We start from the raw sequence: 17367 nt of genomic DNA on the forward strand, positions 1-17367 counted from the left end.
CCAGATAACACAATCATTGTCTTGTTTGTTCAAATATATGTGTAATTATGAATTAAGATTCATCTGTTCATCTTCCACACTATCTACCTGTACAGTCTATACTGTAGCTCTCTTATAAGAAATGTACGGATGGGTGAATGGGTGGTCTGTGAGTAAGTGGACACGAAAATTATATGTCACTAAAATTTGGGGTGCATAAATAATGTTTTTAAACATCCAAATTATTAAGTGTTAAGAAAAAGGAGTGGTAGAATCAGAACTTCTTTGGTCACACCAGTGATCATAAAAACACTTTTCCAAAGCAGAAGATATTAGACAAACAATCTCATGCTGCTCAGTTGTGAGGTGCTATTAGATTTCCAAGCCCAGCTGCCTTAAGAATGCAGCTTTGGAAAACTTCTTCAGAATGTGTCATAAACAAGTAGCTCTGGCTTACCAATAACAATAAACATGCCAACTCCAAACTATACTTTGTTATACTCAGCTGAAAAATGGCCCAATCCCATTTTCCCGTTAAGCTATAATAGAATGTGATCCTAGCACCATTAATCTCCAAAAATCACTGAAGAGAAAACAATTGTTTTCAAATAGACTATGAGGAGACCCAATAGGTATCAATATTCTGATTATTATTATCGCATATGGGCTGTCTGTAACAAAAACATAATGTGAAAATAAGCCACCAATCCTTAGTGTCAGTAGGCAGATTTCAAAAGGGATGAAAATCAAATGTAGGAAGAATCGAGATTGATTATATGTGTCAAGGACATCAGTTCTGCTTGAACACTGATTAAGTGATTAATGAAGTACCGCCAGAATTATTAAATCTCTTTGCAGTAAAATGTTATTATACTTCCCTTCATAATTATAAGTTTAGGAGGAGAAAAAGATTGATTGACTAGAAGTAACTTATAAGCTAATTTTCATCATTTTTTTTTAAAGTAAAATTCATGGAAGACAGTGGCTTTACTTTCTTCTTCTGAGTTGCTTTTAGGAGAAGACCATTTTAGACCCATCCTTTGGCCCCACAGGAGAACTTGTATTTTCTAAGGAATGGGAGGAGAATGCTTCCTTGGTTAAGTGTTGAATTAAGTTTAAGGTAGTCCTTTCATGACTGCCTGCAGAATACGACTTCATTCATTCAACAAGCATTCACTGGGGGATGACTATGTGGTAGGCACTGCGTAGGGTGCTAGAGATAGAGAGAGGAATTATTTGCTTACATACATGTCCCTTAAAACTATATCTATTTGTTGTGGAATCACGGGAATTCTCCTAGTTAATGAAAAGAAGGGAGTTTCATTAGTTCCAAAGAAAACACTATAAGTGCACTCAACATAAGCCCTTAAAGACAAGTGATGAAAAATCATAAAAAAGAACATAGATCGGAATTTAAAACACTCAACAGGATCCTTCACTGATGTCATGTGTGAGGTGGACATGACTTCTTAGTGTCATCAGAGCTTTCTGCATGGAGAGAGTGTGTGTTCTCACGTACTTGCCCACTTCCCATGGAGGAGACAGCACAGCACTGGGAGGAATATGGACATGGCAGAGGAGACTAACTTTACCCATTAACCCAGAATCACGAACTTCAGAGCTGGATGGGTCTGTAAAGCTCATTTAATTGAATTGTTCTTTTACATTTTTTTCCAAATCCATTTTGTCTTAGAAGTTTCATACCCGTATACTCAGAGAGGACCATATAGGTCCAGGTCTAGCTTTATTTACATAAATTCATTTATAAACTAGAAAGAAGAAAATGAACTGCTATAGTTTGTTGCCAAAGAATTTGAAATAGGAGACTTGAAATTTCAAGCAAACATTTATTGAGTGCCTAATATGGCATGTGTTAGGAAGGCTGCAGATAGAAGGAGATATATGTCACAGTGTTTGCCCTCGAGGACCTGATGTTCTCCCTGGAGTAAATCATGAAATGCACAGAAAGAATAAACTTAATGCCAGAATATATTCTGATATAAGAGGTTTAAGCCCAATGGGGTGGAAGCCCAGGGTAGAAGGGGTCAGTTTGGCCTAGAAGATCCGAGAAATCAACCTCTTTCTCTCATTCTGTCTTGTACGTGCATGCATACACACACACATAAACACACACATACACACACACACATTTTCATTCAGCAAACATTTATTAGGGATCTACTATTTGTCACACATGGAGGTACACTGGTAAACTAGACCAGCACGAATGCCAGTCCATCTTCGTCACAGAGAGAGAGTTCAGGATAGTGGAGGAGGTCCACAGAGGGAGAGGTGAAGAGTTGATTAAGTGGCATTCTGGACAGAGTGAATGTCACCAAAGCTCAGATAGGATAAAAATAATCAGGATGACAAGAGCCTGGCTACATAAAAGAGTTTGGTGGTTGTAGAATATGAAGTTGAAAAGAGGCAGTCGGGGGTCATTTTATGAAGAACTTGAATTTTATCCAAAAGTTTGCATATTATTCTTCAGATAAAACAAAGCTTTCGGAACAAGAGAAGGCATGATTGAGGCTGTGAGGTAGAAGATGAATTGGGATGGCAAATCATTCAACCAAAACATTTATTGAGCACTTAGTGCATGCCGAGCATTGTGTTAAGAGCTAGAATATAGGTATGAAGGCAAATGTCCCCGTTGCTGCCTCGGAAGAGTCCTTAGTTAGCTGGGATGAGACAGTCCACATGTGGAATGCAGACCAGTCTGGAGACGATCGCTACAATCTGGCAAGGGAGCCAGAATGTGTCATTCCAACTGGTGGTGATGAGAAAGGAAAGGAGGGAATGGTTAGTGCCTAGAGAGAGAATTCAAAGGGGGAAGAAATGACAGGATTTGGTGATTGATAGAATGTAGGATTCTGGAAAAAGTGGTTGCAACGACTTGTTTTCTGGCTTCAGGTATTTGATTGGCTGTCAGATGCCTGCCAACTCCTACAATGCCAGGAGGTTGGAGTTCAAAGCCTGGGGCTACTCCTAGAGTTTGATCTGTCTGTTTGAACAGTGCCAACTGGGAGTACCTATAGAAGTTTCTCTTGAGGTCTCTCACTTCATGTTCATCACGCCTTCTGATCACCTCCACCTGCCTTTTGGTGTCCCCTTCTGCCTTAAACAGCTCTTCTCTTAGAATTGGCTGAAGGGTTGAAGTGTTAAGTGAATAAGATAAGGTTTGAAGTGTTAAGCAAGGGTAATTTTTTTTTTCAACAAAAAACACTTGAAACAAACAGTAAAACAACAATTCCTAAAGAAATACTCTTTTTATAGTGGATTTTAGGCCAGCTGGCTCTTATGCTTTCTGGTATTCAAGAAATTACACCATGGTGGTGGCCAGCTAATCCAATACACACATACAGTCGGCCTCTGTGCTACTCCATGTTAAGGGAACTGGAAGGAAAAGTTTAAATGCACGGTTCACATCAAGTGCAATATTTAAGACAAGCTATTAGGAAACCGCAGCTTTCCAACTGCAATCCAATTTCAATCTCCTACCCTTTTCCCCTGGGATTAAACCTCTTCCACTCCATCCACCCAAACAGTTGGCACTGGGTTCACACACTTCCTGCCCTGTATCATCCCTTGACTCTGTCAAGTTCCTTGCTGTTCTGACAGTATTTCAGTCTCAGCATGGAAGGGGTCTGGGAGGTAGCGGGGGCGGGCATCTCTGTCCTACAACCAAGCTAAAGGTAAGCAGCTTCTCTCTTGAAATGTATTGACATATTCTAGCTACACATATTTGGATTTGTCCCGTCCAGTGAACAAAAGATCCAGATCTGATTGTCTTCCTTACTTAGATTAGTCTGTAGCAGGAAGGGATGTTGTTAAGTGGCTGAATCAAGTCCCATTCATGGCTGAACGATGCAGAAAATCTGGACTCTTAATATGGCTTTCCGAACCAATAAGCAAGGAATTTTGGATGCTTGAAGCATGTGGATTGTGCTTGAAAGAACAGACTCACAGAACAATGTGAGAAGTGTGCCCGCCCTTCCTGGCCCTCTCTGTATGAATCTTTGTATTTTATCCCAGATCATCTGAGATTCGGTGCTTGACTCTTGACAATCTGGCAGCACCTATAAAGTCTGTGGCTTCCTATCAATTGCCTTCTACTAATCAACTAAAAAGTTAAGTACATTTAAAAATATCTCCTCATCCTGTCTCAGAACTTCCTTCTCTTTCCCTGACCTCACACTCTCCTTGACTTTGAGACTTCTTTATTCTCCTGCAGCTTCTGAACCTGGATAATCACCACCTCCACAGGTCCCTGGGACCCCTCTTGTTAAATCTTTTTACATGTTCTCGTCTCCTTTCTCTCTAATCTCCCCAAATCTTCGCTCCAAGTTCCATGAGGCATACTAAACTCTTTCTCACATGCGGGAAAAATGAAACCCAGCTTAATCGGCTCCACCAGGCTCCAGTTTTGTGAGGATTCCAATTGCCTGTTACCAACCCCTGTGTGAAGCGGGTTAACCTTTTCAGACTGTCCTTTGCGCTCCCTGCCATTCTCCTTCCCTGCCCTGTCCCTCCCTCTCCGTCTTGCTCATTTAGCAGGAGCTTGCAGAAAATCTTATTACCTCTTCTGAAGTTCTTTGCTCTATCTCGGGATCTTACCAAAGAATTTTTAAATGGAGTTGAAAACATTTTTCTTCCTTTTAGCTCTTGGTCTATTCCTCCATCATTTTCTCTTTAACTCAAAAGTATCTAACAGCTATTTTGCTTCCAATAATGTCACAATAGTGACTTTCCATAATGAGCTATCCATCTTAACTGCTCTGAGAATACACTCATTTAAAAAATTACATTTTCTTAAGTGGCAGGTAGAAATTAAAGCAGAAACAGAACCAACTTTCAATGTTAGTATATTGTTAGACCATGTATTACAGTCATGTGTCGCTTAACCACAAGGGTACATTTTGAGAAATGCACCGTTAGGGGATTTCATCATTGTGCGATCATACAGCGTGCTTACACCAAGCTAGATGCTATAGCCAACTACACTCCTAGTCCATATGGTACTAATCTTATGGGACCACTATCGTATATGCAGTGCATGGTTGACTGAAACGTCATTATGCAGTGTGGGACTGTAGTTTGCTAGGACTACCATGACAAAGTACAATATTATGTTTTTTAAAAATTGAAGGTTTGTGGCAACCCTGAATGGAGCAAGTCTATTGGCTCCATTTTTCCAACAGCATTTGCCCTCTTCCTGTCTCTGTGTCACAATTTGGTAATTCTTGCAATATTTCAAACTTTTTCTTTATTATTATACATTTTTTGATGATCTGTGATGAGTGATCTTTGATGTTTCTATTGTAATTGTTTTGGGGTGCCACGAACTGTGGCATACCCATAAATGATGGTAAACTTAATCGATAAATGTTGTGTGTGTTTTGACTGCTCCATTGACTGGCTATTCCCATCTCTCTCCTTCTCCTTGGTCCTCCCTATGCCCTCAGACACAAAAATATTGAAATAAGGCCAATTAATAACCCTACAATGGCCTCTAAGTGTTCAACTGAAAAGAAAAGTCACACATCTCTCACTTTAAATCAAAAGCTAGAAGTGATTAAGTTTAGTGAGGAACACATGTTGAAAGCCGAGATAGGCTGAAAGCTAGGCCTCTTGCACCAAACAATTTGCCAAGTTGTGAATGCAAAGGAAACGTTTTTGAAGGAAATTAAAAGTGCTACTCCAGTGAACATACGAATGATAAGAAAGCCAAACAGCCTTATTGCTGATATGGAGAAAGCTGCAGTGGTCTGGATAGGAGATCAAACCAGCCACAACATTCCCTTAAGCCAAAACCTAATCCAGAGCAAGGACCTAACTCCCTTCAATTCTATGAAGGCTGAGAGGTGAAGAAGCTACAGAAGAAAAGGTTGAAGCAAGTAGAGCTTTATTCATGAGGTTTAAGGAAAGAAGCATTTCCATAGCATAAAAGTGCAAGGTGAAGAAGCAAGTGCTGATGTAGAAGCTGCAGCAAGTTGTCCAAAAGATCTAGCTAACATAATTAATGAGGGTGGCTACTCTAAACAACAGATTTTCAATGGAGATGAAACAGCCTGAAGAAGATGCCATCTAGGGTTTTCATAGCTAGAGAGGAGAAGTCAATGCTTGGTTTCAAAGCTTCAAAGAACAGAGTGACTCTTTTGTTAGGGGCTAATGCAGCTGGTGACTTTAAGTTGAAGCCAGTGCTCATTTACCATTCCAAAAATCCTAGGGCCCTAAAGAATTATGCTAAATCTACTCTGCCTGTGCTCTATAAATAGAACAACAAAGCCTGGATGACAGCACATCTGTTTATGACATGGTTTACTGAATATCTTAAGCCCACTGTTGAGTCCTACTCCTCAGAAAAAAGATTCCTTTCAAAATATTACTGCTGATCAACAATGCACCTGGTCATCCAAGGGCTCTGATGGAGATATACAATGAAATTAATGTTGGTTTCATGCCTGCTAACACAACATCCATGCTATAGCCCATGGATCAAGGAGTAATTTAGACTTTCAAGTCTTATTATTTAAGAAATACATTTCATAAGGCTATAGCCGCCATAGATGGTGATTCCTCTGATGGATCTGGGCAAAGTAAACAGAAAACCTTCCGGAAAGGATTCACTATTCTAGACGCCATAAGCACATCTGTGATTCATGGGAAGAGGTCAAAATATTAACTTTAACAGGAGCTTGGAAGAGCTTGATTCCAACCCTCAAGGATGACTTTGAGGGGTTCAAGACTTCCATGGAGGGAGTAACTGCAGATGTGGAGGAAATAGCAAGAGAACTAGAATTAGAAGTAGAGCCTGAAGTTGTGACTGAATTGCTGCCATCTCATGATAAAATTTGAATGAGGAGTTGCTTCTTAGGGATGAGCAAAGAAAGTGGTTTCTTGACGTGGAATCTTCTCTTGTTGAAGATGCTGTGAAAATTGCTGCAATGACAACAAAGGATTTAGTATATTATATAAACTTAGTTGATAAAGCAGCATCAGGGTTTGAGAGGACTGATCCAATTTTGAAAGAAGTTCTACTGTGGGTAAAATGCCATCAAAATGCCATGCTACAGAAAAGTCATTTGTGAAAGGAAGAGTCAATTCATGGAGCAAACTTCACTGTTGTCTTATTTTAAGAAATTGCCACAGCCACTCCCACCTGACCAGTCAGCAGCCATCAGCATTGAGGCAAGACGCTCCACCAGCAAAAAGATTACAACTTGCTGAAGGCTCAGATGATAGTTAGCATTTTTTAAGCAATAAAGTATTTTTTAACTAAAGTATATACATTGTTTTTTTAGACATAATGCTAACACACACTTACTAGACCACCATACCCTGTAAGCATAACTTTCATATGCAGTAGGAAACCAAAAAATTCTTGTGACTCTTTACCGCAATATTTGTTTTATTGCAGTGGTCTGGAGCTGAACCCGCAATCTCTCTGAGGTATGCCTGTACTGCCACAAACTGAGGGGCTTAAACAACATAAATTTATTGTCTTACAGATCTAGAGGCTGCAAGTCAAAACTCAAGGTGTCAGCAGGGCTGGCTCCTTTGGAGGGCTGCGAGGGACGGATCTGTACCAGGCTGTTCTCCCTGGCTTGCAGAAGGCTGTCTTCTCCCTGTGTTTCTTCATATCATCTACTCTCTGTGCATATTTCTGTGTCCAAGTTTCCCCTTCTTATGAGGACATCAGTCATATTAAATCAGGGCCCACTCTAATCAACTCATTGTAACTTGATTGCCTCTATAAAGACCCTATCTCCAAATAAGGTCTCATTCTCGGCATTGGAGGGTTAGGACTTCAACGTGTAAATTTTGATGGGGACACAATTCAACCTGTAACAGTCCCTATGCTTTTTGTTCAGGCTGGCTACCTAATTTGGAGGACCCAGAGTAAAATAAAAATGTGAGGCCCTGGCTGGGGCAGGGAAGTCAAATCAATCTCCACTTCCCATGGGCCCATGAGGGATTGGAGCCTCCTAGTCAGAAAGTGCTGGGAACACCCTCGGTACCTGGATCGAGATTAGGTGACAGCTTCTCACTCAGTCCCTGTCTAACACGCAGTGGTGCTGCCAGCCCAGCGGGGTCAGCCACTGCCCTGCTCTGCTGTAGATGCCACTGGCCGTCCGCTCCCAGGCCCTGGACATCCAGTCCCCCAACCCCAACGCAACCCAGTTGCCACGGCAGGCAGAGAGCTGGAATGGGGACAGGAGGCTGAAAACCCATCCAGGAGAGGTAGGGAGGTGACATGAGGTGGGACTGAACTTGAGCCAAAGCTCCAAGGCCCTGGCTCATGCTCCATTGTCCCACGGGACTTCATGCCCAACACACAAATTCAAATATTAAAATTATTACGAATTCCAAAACTCAAAACCAGAGTATTAAACCTTAAGTTTAAGGGCTTGCTGAGCATGAGGCCCTGTGTGACTACATGGGTCACATGCCCATGAAACCCACTCTGTTCTCATGTGAACCAGGCTAAGACTATGGAAGAAAGACTTTGGCAAACTACAGAGCACTTTTTTAGGGCAAAACTGCTTGAAGCTAAAGAGTATCTGCCTTGGTTTCCCCGTCTCCGCAATGGGTTTATAGGATCACAGGATCCTGTTAAGGATTACCTCAGTTACTATGGTCACTTTGTATTTATTAATAAGAGAAACGCAAATCTTAAACTTGAACATGGACAGTGCAAAATAAGACAACACTGTTCATAGTTAGATCATCACTTAGAATTTCCTGTTTATATTTTCATAATCGAAAAGGAAAGCACTCAAGAAAAGAATGCCAAGAGCCAGAAACAGTGGGCCTTTCTTATTAGCATATTTCTTTGGAACTGTGGTAGTCTGGAAAGTATCATAAATTAAAAAGTCATGTGGTCACACATGAAAGCAGAAACCTCTTGTCTGTTTTGTTTAGCTCTTTATCACAGAACACAATTTATAGAAATTCAAAAAATATTCCTCCATTTTTTTGAGTGGCTTTATAAAATATTTCCCCCAAATGTCTTAATATCGTGTTTATAAGGTGTTGTTTGTTTCTTTTGTGAACTATAATATTTCTTTTCATTCTGATCAATTCAAAAAATATAACATGTTCCTGGCTTTGCAGTGGAACATCTCCTAAAAGGCTTTCAAGGATAATTTCTAAAAGAAAATGGCGGCAGGAGTCTATAAATGTGTCAAATACGTGACTTTGACGATCATGTGAGGATTCACTGCAGAGGGATGAGCTCAGAAGAGGCAAAACAAAGGAATCATTTCTGCAGAAAACCCGAGATAAATAAGCAAATTGTTAGGTCAAGGAAGGGGAGCTGACAGGACAGCTGAGCTCTCTGTGTGGCTCAGCCCTTCTGGTCACTGGCTTGGAACCTGCATTGTGTGGTATCAGTTACTGCGACAACCAACAATAGGAAAAGAGGGTAGGAGCTTAATGAGAAAGAGTAAAAGGTCCAGGAATACTAAAAATCTACGCTGACTCCCAAAGGCTCGTGAGGAAAAGAGCCAGTCAGAAAAGCTGGGATGAGAGAGTATGGAAGTGGAAAAGATTCTAGAGATGACGGAGAGAGATGGGAAAAATGGAGTCAGATGGTTGGAATGATTTACGGCCAGGAAGGGCAGCTAAACTAGTATCTGATCATGCTTTTAAATTCCAAATCTCCACATTAGGAGAATGGCTTGTTGTCCAGGGCTGTAGGAATTGCCTAGAACAGTTTTTAGAAAATCAATAGCTTTCCAGATTTCTGCTTTATGAATATATACACTCCTACACGTGGAAGTACTAGTTTGGAAAAGGAGGAGTTGCAGAGAACAAGAGGCTGGCTTCCTGTGCCTCCTGCCATGAAATCAGATCACAAGCTCCCAGCAAACAGTGGGACACAGAATGAACTACTTTGTGGGGTCACAAGGCTATCCAGAGGTACTTTGCATTAGTGCTCCACCGCCTGGTTCACATCCCCACGCTACAAATTCCTGTAGGTGCAAGTTGCTTACCCCTTCTTCATGTAAATGAAGGGTGTGTATTAATAATACCTACCTGATCATGGGGAGGATTCAGTGTGCTAATGAATGTAAAATGGCACACACTAACCACTCCCCAAGTGTTAGATACTATTAGGAGCAGCAGAGAGTGGCATTTTTACCTTCCTATAAGAAATGGAACCTGTGGGGGAAATTTCAGGGTCACGACTTCTGCCCACTGCTGTCTTCAGGTGGCGGGTCTCATCACCCTTTTTCAGAAAGCTCTCCCACAGGGCATCCTTTCTTCTCTTCCTCTGCATTGTAGTGCACTGCCCTGAACCCCTTCCTCGTATTCACTACGTGATACCATCAGGCACCATGTTGTCCTTTCTATCTCAGAGGCTTTACCTTTCACACAGATGATCTAACACCCTGGCCCAGTGTTTTCTCCACCACAGGTCGTGGCTCATTAATGGGTCATGAAATCAATTTAGTGTGTCATGACCAGCACTACAAAACAAAATAGAATGGCACAGAGTACAAAGTAGCAGCACATCATATTAGGTAAGGGTATTTTTTTTTTCTGAGGAAGATTGGCCCTGAGCTAACATCTGTTGCCAATACTCCTCTTTTTGCTTGAGGAAGATTGTCACTGAGCTAACACCTATGCCAATCTTCCTTTAGTTTATGTGGGATGCTGCCACAGCATGGTTTGATGAGTGGTGCTAGGTCCACACCCAGGACCCGAACTCGTGAACCCTGGGCTGCAGAAGTGGAACGCACGAACTTGACCACTACACCACTGGGCTGCCCCAGTAAGGGTATTCTTTGATGAAACTTTTATTCCAGACACGCATGTCTGTACGGCTCTGGACTCTCGGTTCTTCAACCTCCTCTGCTCCAAGGACCTTCTTTCACCTGTTCTCCACTTTAGTGATCACTCCTATAACCATAGCTTGGATCCAGTCACTACTGAGAATGGAGCCACCTCCAAAACTTGTTATTTCCATTGTATAATTACATTCTGTCATTTCTTCCATCTCCTGATTTTCACTGTCTATTATTTTTATTTTCTTCCTTTTTAACCCATATTTCTTGAATCCAAACTTTCTGCTCCTCAATATTCCTACTGGTTCTGACTTAGTTCGGGTCATCAGCATCTTTCTTTACAGGCAATTGCTTTAACCTTCCAGATGGTCTCTTTGCTACCCTCCAGAATCATCCTCCTCAAGGTGCAAACTGACCATGGCATTCCTAAACTTAAAAGTGTGATCTGGTTCCCCTTTGTTAAAACTCACAAGGCTCTTCTCAGCAGTACCCACTTCACCCAACCAGAATTGTTTTCCCATAAGCAGAGTGCCTTTAACCAAAATCTTCACTTCCTCATCTCTCGCATGCTCCCAAATATAGACGCGGCACAGCTTCTTGTTCTGCCCTGACCCTCTTCTGGGGATTTACTCCACCCATGGCCCCTGATGGGGCAGCATCCCTGTGTGCTCCTCATGCCCCTCCCATGGCCTACGAGCCATGGGAAGGCCTCAGATTCAAGGGCAGAGCACAGGGACTGGCCAGAATGCTGTGACCAGTGTGTCCAGATTCCTCTCCCAGGAAATTACGACTCTTCCAAAGAAGCTATGGGAGCTACATGTGAAAGTCCTGCACATGAAAGCAGAAGATACCAGTCCACAGAAAGAGAACCAAATGGGACCACCATGTGGCCCGAGAGAGAAAGGAGCTGCTTCATTCCAGTGGCCAGTTCTCAGTTCCCAGGAGGGCTGGTTGCACAAGAGAGCCTGTCCTTGGGTCCCCTTGAGATCCTGGTCCCCATACCTACAGCCCCACCTTTGCCTGAGTGACCTTCAGTGGCTCTTTTTCCTCCATCCAAAAGAGCCTGGACTAGAACTTTCAGCCCATTAAACTACTATTGCCCAACACGTGATTCTGTGCTGTGCACATATTCCATGCTTTCCCTTGAATGCTCTTTCTCCTTTTTTGATGTGGCAACTACCTACTTATCCTTCAGGAAAACAAATGCCCTTTTGTGAGTTCCCAGCTCCTCAGGCCAGTTCCCGCCTCTGCATCCCTCTAGCTCTTTGTTCATTCCTTGCTATCATAACATCTACTGCACTGTTTTGAAATTGTTTGTGTTTCTTTACCTGTTTCTGGACTCTCAGCCTCTTGCGAATAGTATCGTATCCTGCTCATATTTTTCTCTCTCCAGTCTGGGAGTGAGTAACAGATTCTGTTAGTTCCCTACCCATGGGCACCTCCCCTGGGGCTCACTCACCTGAGACGGTTCCCATATACTCCAACTGACTTTCTGTGTCTCCATGCCTGATGGTGTTCCACGCAGGCTGAGGAGACTTCCATCAATGGGGACGTCAGGAACCCTCCATCAATGAGGGGTGGGGGTTCTAAGTACCTGTACTTCCCGCCCCTCAGTGTGTCCACCATATTCTCCCAGTCCCTCAGGGGGCCTTGTGCAACTGAGCCTCAGTTGCCTGTAACAGCTTTCTTTCTTCACTTCCCTGTCTCATTTCCTCACTCCCTCACCACACCTTCTAGAATTACCTCCAAAATCAACTATTTGCACCCAAATAAATACATGTCTCAGTTACTGCTTTTGGGTGAACCCAAACCAAGACAGGGAGATAAAGCACACAGTGCTCAACAGATAATGAATGAACAACTGAGGCCTCCAGCTCCTCATCCCCTCCCATTGGCACAGGATGTCAAGAGACGCCCCCACCACCACCCCCCACCCCAGGTTCGCCCTCTTCTCCCCAGGACCCCACTTTAACCTCACGCTCATCAGCACCCTCACTTCCTTTGGTCACTGCTCATTCAGAAGAGCCTACCCTGACCATCCCCAAGGACTGATACAGCCTTGGACTCCCTCACTGCTGCTGCTGGGCAGACGAATGCTGCAGAGGGAACTCTCCTACTGTGCTGGTTGGGGCCATTTCACATTGATAATTCTCAGCCCTCAATGTAGCTTCAAAATTCTTTTACTTGCCCCCAGTTCATTTCCTTTAGCAACTTCCACAGAGCCTAGACCCTTCTGCATTCTCTCTCCTGCCCTGCCATGATTGGGGGTACTTGAGTGAGTGAAGTTACTATGTTTTAGCACTTTACTAGAAGAAGAGCTCAGACACCAGAACCACAATGAAGCCCCTTGGTATAGCCAACTGGAGGTTGCAAGAGGTAGGAGACAGGCTGCAGGAGGTAGGAGACATGCTAAGTACAGTGCAGTTTGCAGGACAGTAAATAATTGTTACAGGGCTGTCAACCTGTCAAAATGGTCCGGACTGGCAGAGGAAGAGGGAGCTGTGGTGATATTGAAATAAAAGGACAACACTTGGGTAAGCACTATTACTAGCTCCATTTTTACATATGAGGAAACTTAGGCACACAGAGGTTAAGTAACTTGCCCATGGTCACACAGCTTGGAATTGGTAGACCCAGGATTTGAACCCAGGCAGTCTGGCTCCAGACCCCATGAACTTAACTACTATATGACACTGCATCTACTGATTTTTGAACACGAAATTTTTGACAAATGATTAAGAAGTCAGCACAACGCCACCCACCATCTGCCTCCCAAGGCTGGGATGCTTATAATACATATCAGATCAATCATAATACATATGGAACAATGCATATCAACAAGTCAGAAGAAAAATACTATATGCATAATCCGCCTTGCATTATTACATATCCCTTATTGGCAGATTTGAAACTGAAGTGGTGCATATTTTCTCCTGGTTGCTCTGTAGATGCCCATCATGGCTAAAAGTAAGTCAACATGGTATAGAGAACACAGCGGTAAAGTGAGGCACCCAAAAACATGACTAAAAATACCACGGCTGTATCTCAGCTTCCACATCTGAAAAATGGATGGCTGGAGCAGACAGTATCTCAGATCCCTTCCAATGCTAAGATTTTGTTTTTCCATCTTTGTACAGACAGGAAAAACTTGCTTTCAAGCTCGTTTAGGTTATGCTTGAAATTCTGCTGATGTGGTGATTGCAGTCATAGATGGGAGACTGTGTGAGGATTGGTACATTCAACGCCACATAATCTCCTGCTCTTTAGCAAATTGGTAGCAGCATTTTCATATTTGAGAAATCTCCGTGCCTATTATTTCAAAGGCCTTCAGATTTGCAAACTGTCGCCTGGGGTGCACAGGAGGTAGCAGATGGTTCTAACTTCAGAGTGTCCTTGACTACTGAAAACAAGGCACTGATTAGAAATGATTTCAGGCCAGGATTTGGGTCTGCTGCATATAGTAGGGATTAGCCCATGGTGCTAACCCTGGCTCAGAGGATCACCAGCGCATTCTCTCTGCATGGCTCACAGCCAGCTTCTGTCCAGCTGCTGTATTCTAGATACCTGGTACTCCGGCAAAGCCCTCATTTCAAAATGTAGAGGAAAAAGCAGTGTACGGTAAACTCACAGTGGACATGGATCACATCATGGGGCCAGATGTGCATCCACAGGAGCATTTTTATTGAACTGACCAAGAAGGTAAGAGATCTCTGACCTATGGCCACTTTAGAATGAGAATTACTCAACCAGTCCCTGAGAAAGCCTCCGGGGAGTGCTAGAGAATTCAGTCCAGAAAGACGACCTCAAAAACGTATACATAGGACGTGAAGAAGGAAAAAAAATGAGCACAGACATAGATTACACCTTGCTTTACCCCTTCTCTCCAAACTTATCCCAGAGGCAGAGAGGAGAGAGGCTGTCAGGAGGCTTCTCCCGGTTTACTTAACTTCCCCCTCCGTCCCCCTCCCTTCATATATGGGCTTTGACGTTTGGACACTGGCTTCTTTGCCTCAGAGGCGGCCCATGCAGTTATTCAAGCATGTGAGTCCCTGCAGGACAACGTCTCCTCGAGTCCCTTTGCACGTCTCTTTATTAGTCTTACGTGAAATTTGTTGTTAGAGCCGTGGAGTCGGTTCCGATTCCTGGCGACCCCGTGAACAGCAGAGCAGAACCCGGCCTTCTTTTGCGTCCTCCTCTCCCCTTCCCGGGCTCTATCAGACCATGCTCCGCCGCTATTCACAAGGTTTTTATGGCCCACTTTTTCGGAAGTGGTAGTAGGTGCTCAATAAATGTTTGGTGAACAGGTTCGTGTGTGCGCTTGCGTGTTGTGGGGGTAACTGAAGGAAGTCTCGCTCCCTGGCACACCAAGTGCCTTACAGAAGTCATTTAATCCTCACTGGTCCTATGCATATCACGGACACCATTTTTCGGAAGAGAGAAACTGAGGCGCAAAGAGGGTAATTTGCTCCAGCTCACACAGCTCACCCAGGCCACAGGGTCTCCTCTCTCACATTTAGTCTACGAGGCGTTAATAGAGAAGAGTAAGTTTTCTTTCCCTGAAGGGGAAGAGGGGAGAGGCTTGGCTTGGGGCCATTTTGCAGGTGGTGGTGCACACCTAGACGGCCTGCTTTGGAGGGGGACGAAATGGGACATCTTTTTTGCCATCATTTATCCGAGAGATGGTCCTCCCAAATAAACAACTCAGGAGTTTACATTTTGAAAAGTCTCCTGTCCTCCTGTGCCCCGCTTTTCCTGGGTCAGAGCTGGGTCAAGTTGCCTGCGAGCTCAGACCCCGCCCCTCACCGCGCTCCCTGCAGGAGCCTGGAGGATACGGGGCAGGAGGAAGGGTTGCGGAGTCGGGAGAACTGGGTGCAGGCCCCTCCGGATGCAGGACTGGCCCATCCACAGGGCTTTCTCAGGACTACAGAGACGCTGCCACCATATAAACTCGGCCGCCTTTGCTGCGTTCGCCCGCCCCCAGCGTCGCCCCTTCCTCCTCTCCCTTCACCACTCCAGCCCCGGCTGTGCCGATCTGGTCCCTTTGGCCCGGGGGGACACTCACCCTGCCACTCGAGGATCCGCTCGGGGGTAAGCGCCGCCGCCGCGCTCTGGGCGCAGCCCCATGGTGCCCCCAACAGCAGCACCAGCAGCAGCGAAGGCAGCAGCATCGCTAACCACTGGACTCGCCCTGAGCCGGGTCGCGCCGGCAGGGACCAGCGCTGCAGCCCGGGCGCGCCGCCCCTCGGCGCGGGAGGTGGGACCGCACCTTCCTCCGCGCTCCACCCTGCCCGGGCCTCGCCACCCCCTGCGCCCTCCGAGACCCACTCCGTCACCCCTGCGGCCAGAGTGTGCAGGCGCTGGGGCCTCTGGGCTGGAAGACCGGGAAGTCGCAGGGTTTTCCCCGCCCTACGCACTCCGGCCTGGAGAAGGAGGAGGAAGAGGGGGTGGACCATCTGCCCATCCCAGAAATTCCTGCCTTTGTAGGGGGGAGGGACGAAGGGGGAGGCTGTCCCGTGCACGTTCCTCCTGCTTCCAGCCTCCTCTGTCTTTCCTGGGGGAGGCTGAATAGGAGTTGGGAGTGAGCGAGTTGAGAATCTCTGGGCCAGGAAGTCTGACATCTGGGTTTGCAGATCTCCCAGATTCTGGTAAACACTGCGGGTTTGGCAGCAGGCTGTTTAGAGTTAATGGAGCTGCTCGGGGAACCCAGGCGCTTTGGGAGCGTTCTTGACCTCCTCTCTTCTGGAATGCGGACCACTAGAGATGCCTGGGGTGCGCCTGGGTGTCCACCCTCCTCCCTCCAGAGTACCCAGAAGGTTCTTTCATTGTTGAGCTCTTTTCTGTTTTAGAATATTCCCCTCCCCTCCCCTCTCCTCGGATCCCCCTAACCCAGCACAATAGCTGGGTTATCCTCCTTTATAGCTGAGAAAACCCATCTAGAAAGGCAAAGTGATTTGCTCTAGGTTACTCCTTAATCTAGCAAAAGTTACTCCCTAAACTAGGAAGGAGAAAAACGGACTAAAACGTAGTCCTTCTAACTGTAGTCTTTCAAATAATCAGCAGAACACTAGAAACATTTAATATTCATAAGAACAGGCTGATATAAGACCTTTCCTGAATAGTACCTTGATGTTAGTCATTAAAACGCCAGAGAAGGGAAGAAAGCAAAAGGGAGCTTTAAAAAGAGGAAGGTGAGAGGCGGCTGTGGTGTAGTGGTTCAATTGGCTCTGCTTTGACTGCCATGAGTTCAGATCCTGGGCAGTGACAGAAACACAGCTCATCACACCATTCTGTGGCTGCATCCCACATAGAAGAACTAGAAGGACTTACAACCAGGATATACAACTACGCACTGGGGCTTTGGGGAAGAAAAACAAAAAAAAAAGGGAGGAAGATTGGCAACAGGTGTGAGCTCAGGGCCAATCGTCCTAAAAAAAGAGGAAAGTGGTGGGATCTTGGAGGACCTTGCCTTTCTCAGCTGCCTATTGGCCAAGATCAAACCAATACTTTTGGGTAACACTGTCTGCTAGTGTTGAACCTCCAATATAATTGTATTTGGAGACAGGGCTCTTAAGGAGTTATGGTTAAATGAAATTGT

General features: G+C 44.6%; 1 protein-coding gene across 3 annotated transcripts in view; it reads right to left on the reverse strand.

Moving 5' to 3' along the window:
• Positions 1-16329, reverse strand: part of PLA2R1 (phospholipase A2 receptor 1) — a 108228-nt gene extending 91899 nt beyond the window's left edge. For all 3 annotated transcript variants that reach the window (XR_011428245.1, XM_023622989.2, XM_005601532.4), the window contains exon 1: positions 15835-16329. Coding sequence is in view for 2 of the 3 variants with exons in the window: in XM_023622989.2 (XP_023478757.2) it covers positions 15835-16225 (391 nt within the window). In the remaining variant the exon portion in view is untranslated. The remainder of the gene's footprint in view (positions 1-15834) is intronic.
• Positions 16330-17367: the final 1038 nt, after the last annotated feature.

The sequence above is a fragment of the Equus caballus genome, chromosome 18 (genome assembly GCF_041296265.1).
Source record: "Equus caballus isolate H_3958 breed thoroughbred chromosome 18, TB-T2T, whole genome shotgun sequence".
Lineage (NCBI taxonomy): Eukaryota > Metazoa > Chordata > Mammalia > Perissodactyla > Equidae > Equus > Equus caballus.